General features: G+C 35.7%; 2 protein-coding genes across 3 annotated transcripts; both read right to left on the bottom strand.

The window, feature by feature from the left end:
* Nucleotides 1-3,034: 3,034 nt before the first annotated feature.
* On the bottom strand, nucleotides 3,035-4,828 carry LOC113662974 (permeability factor 2-like). The gene is made up of 4 exons (XM_027178169.2): nucleotides 4,407-4,828; nucleotides 3,988-4,111; nucleotides 3,687-3,764; nucleotides 3,035-3,422 (listed from the first exon to the last, which is right to left on the bottom strand). Exons 1-4 carry the CDS (start codon nucleotides 4,465-4,467, stop codon nucleotides 3,404-3,406), a joined length of 282 nt encoding a protein of 93 aa, XP_027033970.2. The 5' UTR covers nucleotides 4,468-4,828; the 3' UTR covers nucleotides 3,035-3,403.
* Nucleotides 4,829-9,307: 4,479 nt separating this feature from the next.
* LOC113663021 lies at nucleotides 9,308-16,940 on the bottom strand. 2 transcript variants are annotated; one of them, XM_027178251.2, is made up of 11 exons: nucleotides 16,632-16,940; nucleotides 16,390-16,523; nucleotides 14,695-16,194; nucleotides 14,316-14,549; nucleotides 13,992-14,216; nucleotides 13,426-13,483; nucleotides 13,160-13,303; nucleotides 12,993-13,052; nucleotides 11,435-11,611; nucleotides 10,605-10,787; nucleotides 9,308-10,376 (listed from the first exon to the last, which is right to left on the bottom strand). In XM_027178251.2, exons 1-11 carry the CDS (start codon nucleotides 16,801-16,803, stop codon nucleotides 9,988-9,990), a joined length of 3,276 nt encoding a protein of 1,091 aa, XP_027034052.2. In that variant the 5' UTR covers nucleotides 16,804-16,940; the 3' UTR covers nucleotides 9,308-9,987. The 2 variants fall into 2 exon arrangements, with proteins under 2 accessions (XP_027034052.2, XP_027034053.2); XM_027178252.2 differs by lacking the exon at nucleotides 16,390-16,523 and having other exon boundaries at nucleotides 16,632-16,759.
* Nucleotides 16,941-19,020: the final 2,080 nt, after the last annotated feature.

The following is a 19,020-nucleotide window of genomic DNA, read 5'->3' as shown; positions in this document are numbered from 1 at the left end:
ATTGCAGAGCAAAAACTTATGTTTCTTAAGGAACAATTTTTTAAAAAAATATTACAATAAAATAAAAACTGTATTCTTATAATGTGAAGATATATATGTTTGTATTTACATTGTATTCACATAAAATAATATTTATCATAGCATAAATAGACAGATTTCACATTTAAGAATCCTGATTATGATCTTTGAAGGTCTTTAAAAGGAAGGTTTTTTAGCTTTGGCCTATCTTCTTTGTCTGCTGAACTGGTACAATACACATTAAACAGGTCAAAAAATGAGCCTACGATTAATCCTAAAATTCAGTCTCATAACAGATGGTAGCAAAAGAATGCCCTTTAGATTAACAAATACTTTTATATTCAGATTTACACATACTTGAAGAACTTGGTATTTTCTTAGTGATTAAGATAACTTTTGATGCCCGATGATGCCTGAGATAGGCACAGGCTCCCCGTGACCCGAGGTAGTTCGGATAAAGCGGTAGAAAATGAGTGAGTGAGTGAGTAAGTAAGTCTAAATCTACTTTTTTCAATGGTTTATGGTCCATACATTTACAGTTTGTTTCAGCTACCTGATCTTCTACATATTAAAGATACTTTACATCTTTTATATGTAAAGCACTTATTATTATTATTATTATTATTATTATTATTATTATTATTATTATTATTATTATTATTATTAGTCACAATCAAGGTTTATAGAACCTAACCAAAAGATTTAGCTGTGCACTCATATGAATGTCAGGAGGTATTTCTGGTTTGGTCTGTCAATTATGAAGCCACAAACATGCTGGGTTTCTGTATGTCATCTGCTGCACCACTGAAACTGTCATTATGATCCTGTGATGAGTGGGGTTGCAGAATCATTTGCTTACTGGTTGTAATGACCAGTTTTTAGGTCAACAATAATACAAATATAAGCTGCTGAGCTGGAACATAGTAGCTAAAGTCCACATCAAAGTATATTCCAAGGCTACAATATTTCTATGAGGCATAAAGAGAGTAAACAACAACAACAAACAAACAAACAAAAAACAAAACAAGCAAACTAGCTTAAATTTTAGAAAGTTAAAGTTACAGTAATATATGGAAGAACATATAATGAATGCCTCTTTTACCAGGCCCAACCGTCCCATTCTTACCCTGTAGATCTTTCTTATGAGCTTCATAGTTTTGGTGCATATATTATTTTTGGCCCAATCTATGAATCTGTGTTTTTCCTACTGCATTCTAATGTCAGTCATTTACGTTCCTTTTGTTTTCATCACAACATGATGACTGTTTTTACGACTGTTCTCTTGAAGTTTTCATTCCTTTTACTCAGCAGAGCTGCAATGTAGAAGTTGCCTTGATGTTATGCAGGCTCCTGAACCGACAGTTTCTAATGACCCGTAAGCCTATCAAGCACACAATTTACTAGTCTTGTCCTTACATAGAAGGTTGCTGAGATTAACCACACAATTATTTATGATGATGATATGGTCCTTTTTATGGTAGATCTGAGATGAGAGATGTTGAGTTTTGCAGAAAAAAAACAATGGCTTATGACATTTCCTGCATCTGATCTTTAAATTTTTATTTGTTTTTGCATCTATCAAGATTTAGAAAGTCAAACAAAACCAACTCAAAAGGGTGTATAGTTTCAAATACAGAATATAACTTCTTTTGAATTAATTTTTAACTAAACGTTTTGAGGTAATTCACTAACATCTTGTGTGATGTTCAGCAAATGTTCTCAAAATCATACAAATCTGGGCAGCTATCATCTTTCAAAGGCCACTGAGGATGGTTTTCATACCTGGACTGACAGCTCTTACAACAGCACTTACAATTTCATTATGTTTCATTATGTTTTTTCTGCACTCCACGTTCAATCAGATGCTATACTGTACATTTGTGTGACAGTCAATCTTTCCTGCCGCTCTCTTCTATTTGTCCCCAGAATATATCCGATATTCACCTATGGTGCTCTTATTATAGTATCTATAAGTACAGCTGTAATCAGTAATAAGTACAATAATCTGTTATCTTTGTTCTGTACTTCATTACATACCTCACAAATTCATTCTCTAATCATTTTGTGGTTTTCTGAAAATTCAGTTCTCTGTTCATGAGCACCATCACATTTTATGAGTTTCCTCAATTCTTATACACTGACAATAATGATATCAGATGTCATGAATTCTCATCCTCATTTTCAAGTACTAAAGTGTCAACCTCTTCATTAATTAGAAAACATGCTTCTTATTTACAGGATCATTTGAGTGACTTTTGTAGCTACAGTTTCTCTTCTGCTTTCTTACACTCTTGCAGCTGCCAATTTTGTTCATCACAAGGTCATGCCACAACCATTATGATGAAGATATAAGGTCACTTTTATTTCAAAAACACCATGAAGTAAAAAGTATTCATATTCAACTGAGGGCAAATTGTCCCACTCACCATAACTAAAGAACACAATCAAGGTGGAATATTACTTTTTTCTTTAAGCAAAATCTGTGCCAAATGGTTCCAATATAACATGTTCATGCTTGTTGGTAAAGCATGAGGTACAGGCTCAGTCTTTATTCATATGACAGCTAAAGGACTTGAATATAGAGTTTAAATACAGAACATGTTATTGTTCAGTGTGGCCTTCAATGCTCTCTAAAAAAGTAAATAGTAAAGGTTTGAGCTATGCTATTCTTGCAGTGTAGTTATTTTAGTATAATTTGTACTAATCATAGATTTAGCATTTATTTATTAAAAACTTTAATTTATGTGTCATCATAAAGACTTCTCACTTAAAACAAAATGATTGATTCATTCATCTTTTTCCAAAGAAAAACTATGGACATAGAGTAACCTGAGCTCATAAGCAAGAAGCTAATAAGTTCCTTATTTATGATTCCATATAAAATATTTGTTCATGCATGAATGTATATATGTCATTGGTGTTAATTAATAGAATCTAAGACAACCAGATTAACAAAGAGAGAAAAATGTATATAGTAGATATACATATAGTAGAATAGAATAAAAATTATGATATATTTTTAGGGTTTATGTAATTTAATGGACAATGTCAGATCACATTAAAGGTACAAGAGCGGATGCATATCTTCCAGAGATGTTCTTTCATTGTTAATATTAGTGTCTGAAACTTTAACATAACTATAAATATGTGAACAACAAACTTTCAAAAAAACGATATTAATTATATTAACAATGTTTTTGGTTTTATTAGACGCATACATTTTTTTTTTATAAAAAAATAAAAAACACTGCTAGAATTATTTACTCATACAATGAGTGAAGAAAAATAAAAATGTGACATTTAAGATTTTACATTTTAAGCTGTTGAGACATTTCAGTTCTTTTTTCTGTTCTTCTCCTTTGATCATCTTCATTGTACAAGCAATCTAAGGTGTCAGGTTTCTTCTGAAGGGAGATGAGAAAGATTTTATATTAATAGCAGTTGATGACTGACAGTAAAGAAGCTTAATGTTTATATTTATGACATTAATGTCAGATTAATATCAGTCCTGTTAGTCTACATCAATGTTGTGTCATCTTAAAAATAATACAGAGTACTATGTTTCACTAGTACTCATTAATGTTTTTAAGACGACACAATATTGATGAAGCATTTACGTAAATAGTTGAGGATAGTATGACAATAAAACTTATAAATGTGAAACTTACTTTTTGAGGGCTCTTTGAACCCAGTGGTCTGTAGGATTGAGGCACAATGTAATTTCTTTGTGGAATTTCACCGTAGCGCTGCAAGTACAAGAGATTACTATTTAAAACATCTGTGAAACTGTAGGACATGTATATATGTATGTATAAAAATATATCATATTCTATATAAGCTAATATATAGCTAAAATTATATATATTAGCTTATATAGAATATGATATATTTTTTCAGCTATTAAAATGTTACTTTATGTTAAATTAATTTAACAATAAAAGTTTTTCGAATAATTTTAATTATACTTACATTACTTCTGTATTTATGCAATGAGGACCAGGTTGATGGATCTCAATTTTCACAATTCTTTGATCAGAGATTTCCCGTTGCATTGTTTCTGTACACAGGCATCTAGGCTGCAGGCGTGGAACTCCTGTTGAGGATGAGAGATATGATCAATATAGTGCACAATGTCTCTGCGAAATATGCCTTTTTGTAATACCTAAAAAATATAGAAGTACACATTTTATTGCACTCCCAAGAAACAGGTTATTAGTAATGTACTATGTACATGTTGTCAACTTGTTAAATACACTAGTACAACAAGCTGTACAACTTTAAAAAATACATTTAAACACATGATTTGGTATGGCTTCTACAAAAAGCAGTAATATAGCCTTATAAAGACAATATAAAATATATAACTTTTAAGACAAATATGTACTTACCTTCCGTCATTGCCAAGAGAGCACAGGTTAGAAAAGTGATGACAAGAGCTGAGTGGTTCATTGTTATTGAATTAACATTTAAATAAAGAAAGAAAGAAATTCAGGAGACCACAAGTGCTTGCTGGTAAAGAAGCTGAGTTTAAGAACCTTTTATAGCCCTTTAATGCTTCCAGTGAAAGTAACAGATTGCGTAACGCACATCCTCCGCATGAAATTCGATGCTCTTCCAGTGAACTGAACTAAGCTCTTTTTCCCGAAGTTTTTTTTTCTTTTTCCGTTTTCTAAAGAATATTCCTTTAAGTATGTCTTAACATGTTCCTAGATAAAGTTAATAAATTGAGGTTTCAACATGTAAATGCTGTTCGGTAAGTGGGTATGTCTTCTCCAGCTTTAAAGGAATCACATTTTCTACCCTCATAATTGTACTTTAAAGATCAATGTTTTATACCAAAACTTTATACAGTTTTTTAATTTTTAGTATTATTTCAATTATTTTCAGTTGCAGTTATTATCACCTTGTTTGAAGCATTTTAGAGTTTTATTTTAGACCATACCAACAATTTGCAATAATAAAATTACTTTTTTAATGTTTTATAAGTAAAAGATATTAAAACATTTTAATGCTATTTTACTTCACCCAAATTCTCAAGCACAGGATTTTAGGACAGGCTTGAGCACACAATAATGCTATACTTGTAGTCAAAATCTATTAAAATATAATTCTTAAACTCAAAAACTCAAACTCATATCAGTCCCATGGAGCATCAGTGTACCAAAATCTAATCCCAGGACAAATCATGCTCCTCAGTGTTTATAGAGACTGTGATAAGCCTGTAGAAATGATACTCCTGCTGGTAAACTTATCCTATGGGTCTACAGGGAAATGCTTTGAAGCATGCAACCTCCATGACAGGATGTTTAAGCAGCATAAATATGGTGTGCCTGTGACTTTGCTGGTGGAGATCCTTACACCAATACAACATTTGTTTGACTGTATATTACAATCACACACCCAATGTCACCCATATAAGGATGGGTCCCCCTTGAGTCCGGTTCCTCTCAAGGTTTCTACCTTTACCAATTTTTAAGGGAGTTTTTCCTTGCCACTGCTTCCTGAGTCACCTCAGACTTGCTCATAGGGGGATAAATACATACAGATTGTGAAATATATATATATATATATATATATATATATATATATATATATATATATATATATATATGTAATATTGAATTTTTATTCTGTTAATTCTTTTTTCATTATTCCTTATGTTTACCTTCTGCTCTATATTTATGCTCTGTAAAGCTGCTTTGAGACAATGTCTAATGTAAACAGCGCTATACAAATAAACTTGAATTGAAAACTTGAATTGAACTTTTTTCTCGGGGGGGGGGGGGGGGTCTACAAAGTGTGCTAACAACAGAAAATGTAGTTGTTTGTATTAGACCTGATCGAGAGTACAATAATTTGATTAGACAAACTGCTAATTCTAAGAACGTGAATATGTTGTACAAGTTGTTAGCACTAGTAGAAGACCAAGAGCAAAACATTACCGACATAAATACAAAAAAGTTCGCAGATTCAACCACTGTCTTGCACAGCCTACCTGTTAATGCGACAGCTCTCGTGAACTCGTGAACTTTCGTGTCGTGTTCAGTCCTAGTTTCAAGAGAGCAGACACAGACAGTACTGTGAATGACGCTGGCTTGCGGCGTGCGGAGCGAGCTGGAAAACCTGGAGCGGATTAGTGGAATCACCAGAATGCTTTGAGCGGAGCGGTGGGGGTGGGGAACAGGGACACCTCAGTCGATGAGGGCAGAGGGGCAGTGGCTCTGGCCACCCGGCCACCCCCCTGTGCACGGCCCTGAAACACCTGCACTAATAAAAATGTTTACAACACCAACATTCTGGATCTTCATGCAGCAGGATATATTCATATTCATGCAGCAGAATGGTCTTGGTGCTATGTGAAAATTTATGGATGAATGGCTGTATTAACACTAGATTTACTGACTTTTTTATTTTCTGGTGCGGGTCCCGAGGTTTGATTCCCCCCTGTTGACAGTTCTTCAGCCCTGCTTTTGTTGTGCAAACACCCCCATCACCTGTGAGGCCTGGCTCATTTGCAGTCGTCCGGGCGCCACAGCAAAAAAATTGCTGCCCACTGCTCCGGGTGTGTGTTCACGGTGTGTGTGTGTTCACTGCTGTGTTTGTGCACTTTGGATGGGTCACCATTCTTAGCCGTATGTCACGTCAATTTTTTCACTAAGAGTAGCTCAGATCCAAAGCTGGCCAAACCTCTGTGTGTGACATGGAAACCTTCATGGCCTATCTATACAAAATAGTCTGTTTTATTTATAAAAAAATGTGTGCTGAGGTTTGTCATAGTACATAGTACATGCCATAGTACATATGATATTTATATATAACCCTTGTGCAGACCTGGGGTCTATTTGACTCATCTGGAAAGTTTAATGTGTCATAACTTGGGTTTCCTTCCACATATTTGCCTGAAATTTACCAGGATTGTTCCAAATTATGAACTTTGCAAGTAAAATTAATTTTGTCTATTTTCATTGAACTATGTGTTCATAAAATAAATACTTGATGATGGGGGTGTTTGCACAACAAAAGCAGGAGCTGTAGGGGTGCTAGTAGGTGTAAGGTCCAGGGATTTTATGCAAATTTGCTCAGGTTTAGTAAATTTACAGAGGTGCGTCGCGTTCAAGTGTGCTGCAGGAGCAGTGCATAAAATAAACTTTACAGACTCAAATGCTGCCATACAGACAGAAGACCAAACAAAAAGGAACTGAGTAACAGAGGGGATTTGTAGAACACAACATCTAAGAAGTTTTTACAAAAACCCCTTTAATACCCAGCCATCCCAAAAATCCATTAATCAACAGCCATCCGCAGAATTCCCAGATCCTGGGAAAACAACGGGAGGAAATAACGGTAAACTGTCATAGTGTGGCCGTGGTACATTCACCAAAGTTCTGTGCTTTTCTTCGATTTTTGCATGTTAACACGGGACAAGCAGTGATGAGGTGACCACATATGGGACTATAAAAACGTTTGTAGGACTCATTAGCATTTTTAGGTGTGATCACTGGAGCGATATCGGAAGTTTCACGCCACAGAGAAGGAAGTACAGTTCTGTGCATGGGCACAAAATTGTAGGCCAAAAAAGAAGCAAACACAAAAGACACACATCCCACCACTGTCAATGACATTAAACATCTCTTCTAAAGTGAGTACACATGACTAATTTCATTATTGAAGTGAAATTGCTAGATAGCAAGATAAGAACTTAAGAAGATAAGGACTTGCCTGTAGAGACTTGGTAATGTAGGTGTATCACTCTTGGGAATTTTAAACACTTTAGGTTTAGGGTTTCAGTTATGTTTAGTGTCACTTCTGGTCTACTAACCAAACTATCCAGCCAGTGTTGTGCAATGCTTTAAATGGACACTGATGGATTCTAATAGTGACCAGAAAAAATATTCAAATATATTCTAAAGTACTCAACATATTGTGAAAACATTTGATGTCACTCACATCCACACACACACACACACACACACACACACACACACACACACACACACACACACACACACACACACACACACACACACACACACACACAAACACACACATGCACACATGCACACACAAGAATGCTTATGGACTTACATAATAATAATTGTTTGAAAATGACCAGTGACTCGGCTGTTTGGACATCTAAAGGAAGTTGAAAAGTCATGAAGCATACAGTAGGGTCATTTGCAGATGAATTGCGTCAAAGGTGGACCTGCCGGCAGTGAGCTGCAGTAGTCCAGACTTGAAATGATAAGAAACTGAACAAGTACCTGAACAGCCTGGGTGGATAATAATGTTCAAATCCTTCTGAAGTTGTAAAGAAGAAACCGAAACGTCACATTAGCAACATGTGAGGAAAAGGATGGTTGATGGTCAGTCAATGGTTACACCAGGTTATGAGTTGTGGCCGAATGTGAACATAACCTGAAACCTGAAGCTGCATGATTTTATGTAGTGCATGTCACATGACTGGATGATTAGGAGTAAATATACAGTTGTTCCTAACAATGCTCACAGGAAGTGTACAATCAATTCATAGAGAGCACGCATTAAAATAAACAAAACATTTGCCGTGATAAACATTTGTCTTTAAAAGTCTCCAATATGGCTGGTAAAAATGTTTTATGAATATGTCACAGTTGTCTAAAGATTGAAATATTTATTTAATTATGTTATACAACATTTTCTGGTAACATTAAATTTTAGTTGGAAAATAATATTTAAAAATATCAAGCTTTTTTCTGACCTACTGAGACATTCATTCATTCATTCATTCATCTCATCTCATCTCATTTTCTACCGCTTTATCCGAACTACTCGGGTCACAGGGAGCCTGTGCCTATCTCAGGCGTCATCGGGCATCGAGGCAGGATTCACCCTGGACGGAGTCCTACTGAGACAAATGTAATAAAATAATAATATAAAAAGAAAATTACATTTAAAGGGTTGCTAAAAGTTTTGCACAGTAATGAATACATCATACGGAGTCATAAGGTCATAAGGAATAAAAGAATGATTAGGATCTCTTGCTTCTTGCCATGTTATCCTTTTAGAAATCTCCTGATGCCACAAACCAAACATGTTATTGTTCATTTGGGAATGCTGGGAGGTGGGAAGATGCATAGGAAATTTAAAATACCACTTAATGTCATTTCACTGTTTCACTGATTATAAGCATAATGGTTTGAGTCAGAGATTTTTTTATATAACATAGGCTTTGCAGGTTTTACATGTGATCAAACATATTTTTGGCTGAACACACTGAAACCAACGTCAGAGAAACACTCCAGCTAAGCTCTTGTTTGAACCTGTTTTATTGTTTCACACCTACTGTAAGTAAAGCTTCCAAAGAAATTGCTCAATATCAAGCTTGACGCAAATCTTTGAATTACAGAACTGAGAATAGAGGGCAGTTCTAGTATATCAAATAATGTATCAAATTCTGTATGGGTATTTAGAGACACCATTTGCCCTAATAATGGGAATCATTGTTGTTAAGTACTGCAGCATTATAGAATTAAGCATTATATCATCGCATTGTAGAGTATATAGAACTATAGTTCTAGTTTCTTCTTCACAGTTTCTTAGAGGTAATATTAAAAGAAATAGGAAATATACATACAGTATATGTGGTAAATACAAACATTTTTTTTTGTCTTCAGCAGAATAAAGAAAATTTCACCCAAAAAGTTTATATTATCTCATACATTGCTCTGTTAATGCTGAGCAAAATCATAACTTTTGTTGATCTCCTGGAGCAGTACAGTACTGTTTCATTGAAATCCACTACATACATTTACATTTACAGCACTTGGCAGAAGCCCTTATCCAGATCAACTTACATTATCTAATTTTTTTTAGGCAACTGAGCAATTGAGTGTTAAGGGCCTTGCTCAGGGGCCCAAAAGTGACAGCTTGGTGGACCTGGGATCAAACTCACAACCTTCTGATTGGTAGCCTAACGTCTTAACCACAAGGCTACCACTTGCCCAGGGCCTGTGGTACCACATACCTCCCTCGTATCAGTTGCATGAATTTATTTACCCCTTTTGTCAGTCCAATAACTTCCAAACCATTAGGTCCTCGCTGGCTTACCTGAATACCCAGAGAATTCACATTATTGAGAATATCATCAATTTCAGTTGAAGTGAGTTGTTTAATTTCATCTTGTGAAACATATTGAGAAGAGCATTGGCTTTGATATGCTTGTTGAAGCTTTTGACATGCCCTTGAGACATTATCATTGGCTATCCCAACTACAAGAAATTCAGCTTTGATATTCTGATCCTGAAGAGACTGCAAAAGAGAGGTATGGTCTAGGGTCAAAGATGATGGAGCTGCTCTGAAAGGTGTTAATGACAAAGGAGCTGGTAAAGAAAAAAGAAAGACAAGGATCAAACAAAAGCAATGGAAATTTAGGTATTTCTGAATTTGTTCATGCTATGGCAGCTATGAAATATAAAATATAAAATAATAGACAGAGCTACTGTATGATAACAGATATGTTTACTCTCAGGTTTATAATAATCGTATTTTAATAATTGTATATATAATCTCAATATTATAATAATTGTAACTGATGTGTTTTTTCTCACCTGTTTTCTGGGTAAATGTTCCAAAAATCTGTTGTGCCATTGCTTTGAACTCCAAAAAGACATGGATTTTCTTCAGAACAATGTGAATTATTTTAACATAGTTGAGGTTAGCTTGTACTGTAGCATCCTTCACTCCCTGGAGAATAGCCTGAGCAACCAGATGGGAATCTAACCCTCCTTTCCCTACACAGTACACAGTATTCATATAGTTTAGTATTTTCCACCAATAGTTATATGTTATGCTTGTTTATGCACTAGTAGATCTGTTACAACAAATTTAAAATTTTTCAAACTAATTACACATTCACTAAAAGTGTTTCTGAGGTTATAAGAAGTGATCATATGGGAATACTGTATATTTAAAAATCAAATCACATAATCACATAAGTATCATATGTATATAATTCATACTGTAGATAATTCCTCTGACCTCATAGCATTTAATTATTACTATTTAATTTTTTAAAGTAGAGTGTATGTGTGCCCTGCAATGGGTTGGCACTCCATCCAGGGTGTATCCTGCCTTGATGCCCGATGATGCCCGTGACCCGAGAAGTTTGGATAAGCGGTAGAAAATGAATGAATGAATGAATGAATTTTTTAGAAAATAAATTGAATATACCACAGGTGGATTTTAATTATAGTACTTATTAGTAAATAAAAAAATCTTAAGGAAGATGGAAAATAATGGAAATTGAATATATGGAGTTAAATAGTTTTGTTGTATGTCCGTGCAATCTCAGTACTTGTGTGAATGTGATACTCCAGCTTTGTTAAATTTTTTAATAAATTTCCTTTAAAATGAAGATTTGTTAAACATGAATACTGACCAGCACAAATAGCAGGAATGGCTACTGACTGGTAGCCACTTTGTTCACATTTAAGCAGGATATCTCGGGCCAGTGTTTTAATTATGCCTGTATCCTTTGCTCCACACACATGCATAATCTCCTTGCAGGGGAAATCTCCAGGCTGGGTGATAAAGATTTTTCCTTTTTCTACCTGCACTAGAATTAGGAAGAAGAAGGAATGTGAATGGGAAAGATCTTTACCTCTTTACTCAAACACACTAAACTGTACCACTCACACTTTTGTAAATCACCTTCCCTACTTTGGCAAAATCAGCCATAATTACACAAATCTCACATACCAGAAACCCCTAAAGCATGTGAGAAATACAGAAAGGATGGTGGATAGAAGGTGAAAAGAAGCTGAATTCACGTTTTGTGACAGTAAGATATTCATGAATATTCAAGATGTCAGTAATTACAAATAATGCTATACTAAGTAAGAAGGACACTTTTAATAAAAAAATACATTTACTATAAATGAAAACAAAAGTTTAGACATATTATATCGTGTATCACATCCGGACAGAGCAAAGTCTCAACTTTTGGAAGAAGCTAAAGAACGTCAACCGGACCCCAACTCCCTAATTCCACACCAATTTAGTCAAGCTGACCAGCTGTATTACTGTCAGGACTCAGCCCGGACTTTTTGTAATGTGCGTTGGTCTATGTTCGGTGTCACGTGTCTGCTCCTCCTTTGTTTACTCCTCCCCGTCTCCACGCACCTGTTCCCTATGTATTAATCGTCGTGTCTATTTAACCGTGCCGCGTTGCCGATGGTAGCGTGGAATCATCGTCAGTGTAATGTATGTGTAAAATCATTATTTCCTCGTCATTTTTACTGTTTAGTTTTCGTCAGTGTTCCTGTTTGATATCTCATTATTTATTAAACCCTATTCATTTGAAGCTATTCTGTATCTGGGTCTGTCTCCCTCCTCCCGGCTGCGACAATTACAGTTTATTATGGCACCATTGTTGACTTCAAATTTCAACAAATAACTGAGCAATGCATTAGCAGAGCTCTGCTCCCATTCATACAGGATATCGACAATAACAGGCGATTGTAGAAAGACAACACTCACCTCAGACTACACTCACTGCAGCTACTGGCTCAATTATCTGGGAAACAATACTACTAAAATCCTAAAAAACTGTTTCTACCACAGTGGTGCCAAACAGTAGTAGACATCTGTAGACACACAAGGGCTGTTCAGCTCTAATGAAAATAAGCATTGGCAAAGCAGCAACTGAATCGTGGTCATTGTAACTTTGAACATTTTTTTTAAACTCATGGTATCTTAAGTATGTAACCTAGTGAGCCAGCATTAATGTATCCAATGTTAGAGATTTAAGCACTTATGTACGTCGCTCTGGTTAAGGGCTCCTGCCAAATGCTGTAAATGTAAATGTACTTGTTTTATGCACCGGAGAACAGCTTGAACGTGTTTCCTCACACTGCACAATTATTTTGATAAACACATAATTTGCAAAGATCTGAGTATTAAGGTTTTGTTGTTTTTTTTCTTTGATTTTCTTTTACCTCCTGTTATAGCAGCCCTGACTTGTGGTCCAGCAATAGTCAGGATGTCATTGCACACATCTGAAATAAATTTTTTAGACATTTCATAATTAAGCAGTACTAACCTCTTTTTTGTAGCAAAATAATGTAACAAATGGTTGAATGCAGAGTTTAGGGTAAAACAGCACCTGTCTGTAAGTCAGTAAAGTCTGTGGTGTTTACAATGACATCAGTAGTCTCATTGCTGATGTCTCCAAATATCAGATGGACCTGACATCTGGCTAATGGGATGGTGATTTCATCAATTTCGGAGCTTAGAGACTGTAAGGCAGCTGTGGAAGCCAGTGAAATGTGTTTAATGTAGTCAAATTAATATAGTAAAACATTCTAAAAGCCAAACATTATGGAAAATTATAGCTAATAATAATAAAGATTCTTAAAACTAAACACTTACCCTGTCCTGTGTGATCCACCATTATTGCAGTTAACCCAAAATTAACTACCTGGTATATCTAATCGTGGAAACCACAGTAAAAAAAAATTATTGTTGTGACTTTATTGTCATCTTGTGGTCATTTTTAGTAAGTGGTGTTTTTCTTATGATATGGGTTGCAGAATTTTATGACAATATCAAAATATTAAATTCACTAATCACTTGGATTATGCAACTTCAGCTTGAATAATTTGGCAAAGTGTTGAAATTGAAATCTGTGTTTTTCTAATGTAAATTCAATTCATCAGTATCATTCTGCACATAGTCTTAATTTATACAGTTATATTTAGAGATAATAATTCGAGATAATTTGCTAATATCATGACTCTTTAAATTTTAATTAATTAATTAATTTTTAAATCTTTAGACTTGTTGACAAATAATGTCTTTGTGTTTTTTTTTTTAAAACATGACAATGAAAAAAATTTGACAATGATAATGAGAGACAAATGTATCTCTGGAATTATAATAAAACAGATCAAAGCAAAATAATACCCATGCCAAATGGACAGATTATATTATCTTACCTCTTCAGAATCTGGGTAATTAGGCATTATTACAATTCGTATGGTCCTGAGAGAACTAGTGGATGCAGCCCGGCCAAATTTCTCAATCTCTCCAACCAGAATATTAGAGGCATATTGTACAGGCATAGCCAGTGCCACTCCAGGTCCAATTACTGGAAAAGCAACTGAGCTCCATGCCTGCTGTTCACAAAGTGCCAAAGCTTGTTTAATTCCACATCGTAATGCCTATAAAAAATAATTTGTGACAAGTGTCATATACAGTGTCTTCATGAATTGCTGTAGCATTATCACTGACAGGTGCTGAAACTCTTTTACTCGTCTGACCTGTTCACTGTTGTGTGCATTTCCAGCCCAAGGTAAGCATTCAATAAAGAAAACCTTTTTGCACCCTAGTGGAGTCCCATCTACCTCCAGCACATCTCCAGGTGTAATTCTGCATCTTCCTTTGGCAGAATCAAAATTTCTCTGTAATTGTTGCCCTCCTTTTTTAAGAAAGGCTTTCCCAACTTTAGTTGAAGTCAAGTGTGTACTCAACATGGGGGCAACAAGTACATTGGCCTGTTCAGAAGAAATCTTAAATGTTAGTTTGATACTCAGCCTTGTTTACATATTATAATAGATATTAAAATTAAAACAAACAAAAAACATAAACTACCAGATGATGTTTCATGATAGGGTTTTAATAATTAGTTATTAGCTTCACCTGCTGAACTTCAAGACCTCCAAATACAATTTCCACGGCTACAGAGTAATGTGGATGTGACACAGAAGCAGGTATGGTAGGGAGACTGCTAAATGCTGTGCTTCTGGCTGTTGCAGCACTTGTTTGGTCAATATTTTTGAGGGTAATCAAAACCTGACAGGAACTCTGTAATGATCTCTGTGTGTTTAAACCTTCCTCTTGAAAGAACTGCAGGACTCCAGGACCATTTACTGAAGTTTCCTTCCATATAAGATGGCTAAATGATGACTGCAGTTTCTTCTTCATATCAATTACTTTACACCGAGGTCCTGAGACATGGACACATGGGGAAGGTGAGGATGAAGCCATTAGTTTTACACCAGATGCTTCCACACCTAGTAGTGACAGAAGTTCAGATAAATTATCCACTAGTTCTGCTGAACATAGAGGCACAGTGTCACTGTGTTCTGTATAGTTTTGCTTGTGGACCTGTATAATATTTTTTAATTTATTGACTTCAGGGCCGTAGCCCACCAGTTGCACCCTCATTGTGGGGTCAGACACTGGTCCTGGCTCGTAGCTAATTTCCACTTTAGAAGTTCCATGATTAGCCTGTTGTAATGCAGGATTCAAAGCCTGTTTCAAAGCATCGATTCCTGGTGACTCAGATTCAGCTTTCTCAAGCACCACCGTCTCCATACACAGATCTCTCCGTATTGCAGTTGTTGCTTCCTGAAGTGCACCTGTGGACAAACTTAGCAGAACCAAATCCGAGCCAGAGCCTGTGGCATCAATCAAAACTGGACTGCAGAGATTCTCCTGAAATCGTGTCTGAAAGATCTGAATAGCACCACTAGATGACAAAAATGCTTTAATGGGATGAGGCAGTGGGATTCTTTTCTCTTGAACCTGATTCAGCAAATCTTTAAGATTTCTTTCTGCTGAATGGACTTGTTCTTCAAGACCGTTTAGGACAAGCTTGTCAGGTCGCTCTTGTGTAATCCGGATCTTTGGATAATCGGACTTCATCTTCTGCTCAAACTGCTCCTTCACAAGTGCATAATGTGTCTCAGACACAGGACATTCTTTATGGGCTTGCTGTCGCAAATGAAAAGCATCTAAATAATTAAAAAGCTTCTGCACTTCATTTTTTTCTCCAACTATCACTGCTAAATGTTTTTCTTCATAAATCCCAAGGTTTTGTGAGAACTGGAAAGATTGTTTTTGTAGAATCTCTAGCCTCTTAGGATCCACCTCAAAATGGAATATATAGCGATCCTGCAGGTCTGAGAACACTATATCCATCTTTTCTTCCCACTTCTGCTGGATATCACTTTGACCTGTTTGAACTGCATCCCTTATTACCACTACTGTCTCAGTAACCATGTCTAACTTAAAGCTGCTTAGCAAAGAGGAGAGCTGATCATTTAAATCTGACTTTGCTTTTGAATTGTCTTTCAGAAAGTTTAGTAAGTATGGGTCCAGTTTAAAAACTTTCTGCATAGGTGTATCTCCAGTGACCTGTAAAACACAAAGAATTAATTACATAATTACACCAGTGACTACAGATATAGATATATTAAGAAAGCATTTCACCCTCATTCTGTGATAAATACAGTAGTTTTAAATGTTTAATTTCTACACATGAAAATTAATTTGGTATTATGCGTCTCCTTATTGTCTTAACAGGAAGTATGTTAGCAATGCAGCACCTACTTGTTTTTCAGATGTGGAATGTGGCAGAAGCGGTTTCTCTTCTTTAATGTCATGGTGTTTTATAAAGATGTGTACATCTCCTCGTCCAGGAAGACTGATTATGTGATCGGTTTTGCTTAATACTCTGTCTTGTGCTGTAGTAGTAGTAGTAGTAGTAGTAGTAGTAGTAGTAGTAGTAATAATAATAATAATAATAATAATAATAATAATAATGTATTTTTCTCATAAATTTATTCACCCACCTTCTTTTTCCAAGAAGTTTATCTTATAGGTGTTGTCTCCCACCTTTTTCACTTCCCCACAGTCTCCTCCGCCAGACTGCCGCTTGATCTTAAAATAGTTTCTAATCTTTTTCATTTCTCCATCTGAGAGGTCGTTTGCCTTGAAAATCACAGCATACTGATATTCTGCCATACTGAATGAAAATGTACAAACATAACTCTCTGACTATCGCTTGGTTGTTTTCATACACTCCCGGATACAATGACAAACACTTTCACTTTCTGTCTAATTTGTTCCTCGCCCTTCTTTTGTAGCCGTCTGTAGGTTATTGCTGTAGTTAATTATTACAACACTTTTCAACACACAAAATCTTAATAAAAAAGCTAATCTAAGAATGTGCTTTGAAAATTCCGCAATTTCGTCAAATTTTGTGGAATATTGCAATAAACAATTTACAAATTATCAAGCTGTTAAATTAGGAATCAGCCACCCCCCCCCACACACACACGCACACACATACGCACACGCACATACACACAAACTCTCTCTCTCTCACACACGCACACAAACTCTCTCTCTCCACACACACACACACACACACACACACACACACACACACACACACACACACACACACACACACACACACACACACGTAATTATATTTAAATAAATACTATATTTATATTTGAATTATTTTTAGTTTGCTTTACATAATTACAATGGATTTCTTTATTTCACATATTTGTTTAATTTCACATAATTGTACTATTTACTCTTGCCATTATTGTGTCCTTCTACATAATAACAACACTACAAAAATTTATTCTAAGCATGGACTTGATCTGGTCACATTGTGGGTTTAGTCTGAACTGAGAGTTTACTTCACTAATGTCTCACTTCACTACAAAACAGATTAAAGTTACAGTGACTTATTGTCTTCCTCAGCATTAACCTGTTTATCACATAATGACATTTTCATTTTTATTTAGTGAGGGAAATGTTCTAAATAAAAAATAAAAACACAAATCTTTACTGCATGTCGAGCTGGCTGAAACAGAATATAAAATAAAATGTATATTTCAGGTTGGTTAATCCTGTGTCCTGCACTGTTCACTGTAATCATTTCACTGTAATTTTCGCAGAAAAACATGAAACGTCAGAGCCGATAAGTGTTATTCATGAATATTAATGAGGCTCCCTCTGATGTCTAGTGTTTAAATATACAACATGAATACAACACTGAGTCGAATGTTTTCTGATGGACCACGTAATTTCCCCTTACGACCAGGAGATGGGAAAATTTTGTTCGGTTTTTATCAAAACAGTAATCAGGAGCTCAAATGAAATCAAATCAAATTTTATTTGTCACATACATACATACGACATGCAATGAAATGCTTTTTATGTCTGTCCGGTATTCAAGCATAAAAGGAATGGAATTAAGGATAAAAATAAAACCAAAAGGAGGTAGATAAATAAAAAGTATAGACTATATAGAAACTATATAAAATATGAAAATATATGTGAAAAATAATGTATATACATAAATGTGTATGATTTTAATGATTTTCCTTAAAGTGCCCATGTGCAGTATGTTATGTATAAAGTGCCACTTTGCTTTGCAAGTCCAGAGTTAAAGTGTCATAGTGCAAAAAAACATTGTGCAGAAAAAAGTGAAGATGCAGAGTGAGGTCCAGTACTAGATCCTGGGTGTTTCCTGTTTTAAACTCTGAATGGCCTGCGGGAAGAAGCTTCTTCTCATTCTCTCTGTGTTTGGAGTGGAAGTGTTTCCCTGAACGCAACAAAGAAAAGAGTCCCAGGCCCACCACAACAGTGTCATCAGCAAACAGTGTCGACAGCAAACTTGATGATGGTGGTGGAGTTGAAGTGGCCAAACAGTCATATATGTTCAGTGAGTACAGCAGGGGGCTCAGAACACAACCCTGGGGAGCTCCAGTGCTGAGGGTGAGGGTGGATGAGGTGTGTTTGCCCACCCGTACAGCTTGTGGTCTGCCTGTCAGAGGTGTCCAACTTAGAGGTGAGCGTGGAGGGAATTATGGTGTTGAATGCTGAACTGTAGTCCACCAACAGCATTTTTGCATAATTCTCTTTTCTGCAGTCCAGGTGGCTCATCGTAGTGTGGAGAAGATAAGCAATGGCATTCTGCTTATCCAGATCCAGTGTCCAACTGAACCTAAAACAGTTTATATGTGACCAGGAAGGTTTTGATGTATTTTATTTTGAAATTGCCACTTTTCGTTTGTTACATCACTTGGTGCATCCACAGGTGCATGTCATCTGTGAGTTTGGGCGTGGATGCAAGTTGGAAGGGGGTGAGTAGCTGGGACGCTCACTTTCTTTTCACCGTTCCTTTTGATACATTTTTCTTTTTGATTTACAGTTCCT

This window comes from Tachysurus fulvidraco, chromosome 1 (assembly GCF_022655615.1).
Source record: "Tachysurus fulvidraco isolate hzauxx_2018 chromosome 1, HZAU_PFXX_2.0, whole genome shotgun sequence".
Classification (NCBI taxonomy): Eukaryota; Metazoa; Chordata; class Actinopteri; order Siluriformes; family Bagridae; genus Tachysurus; species Tachysurus fulvidraco.
Note: the sequence above shows the minus strand (reverse complement) of the source record. Positions and strands in the feature narration are given on the sequence as shown.

Bases quoted from the DNA above. Each gene is read 5' to 3' on its own strand.
- LOC113662974 (XM_027178169.2), bottom strand. From the start codon at position 4,467: ATGAACCACTCAGCTCTTGTCATCACTTTTCTAACCTGTGCTCTCTTG. The intron at 4,112-4,406 runs GTAAGTACATAT...CATCCTCAACAG, and splicing joins TCTCTTGGCAATGACGGAAG to GAGTTCCACGCCTGCAGCCT. The intron at 3,765-3,987 runs GTAAGTATAATT...TTGTACTTGCAG, and splicing joins TGCATAAATACAGAAGTAAT to CGCTACGGTGAAATTCCACA.
- LOC113663021 (XM_027178251.2), bottom strand. From the start codon at position 16,803: ATGGCAGAATATCAGTATGCTGTGATTTTCAAGGCAAACGACCTCTCA. The intron at 16,524-16,631 runs GTGGGTGAATAA...CTACTACTACAG, and splicing joins AAACTTCTTGGAAAAAGAAG to CACAAGACAGAGTATTAAGC. The intron at 11,612-12,992 runs GTAAAAGAAAAT...TCCTAATTCTAG, and splicing joins CAGGGCTGCTATAACAGGAG to TGCAGGTAGAAAAAGGAAAA.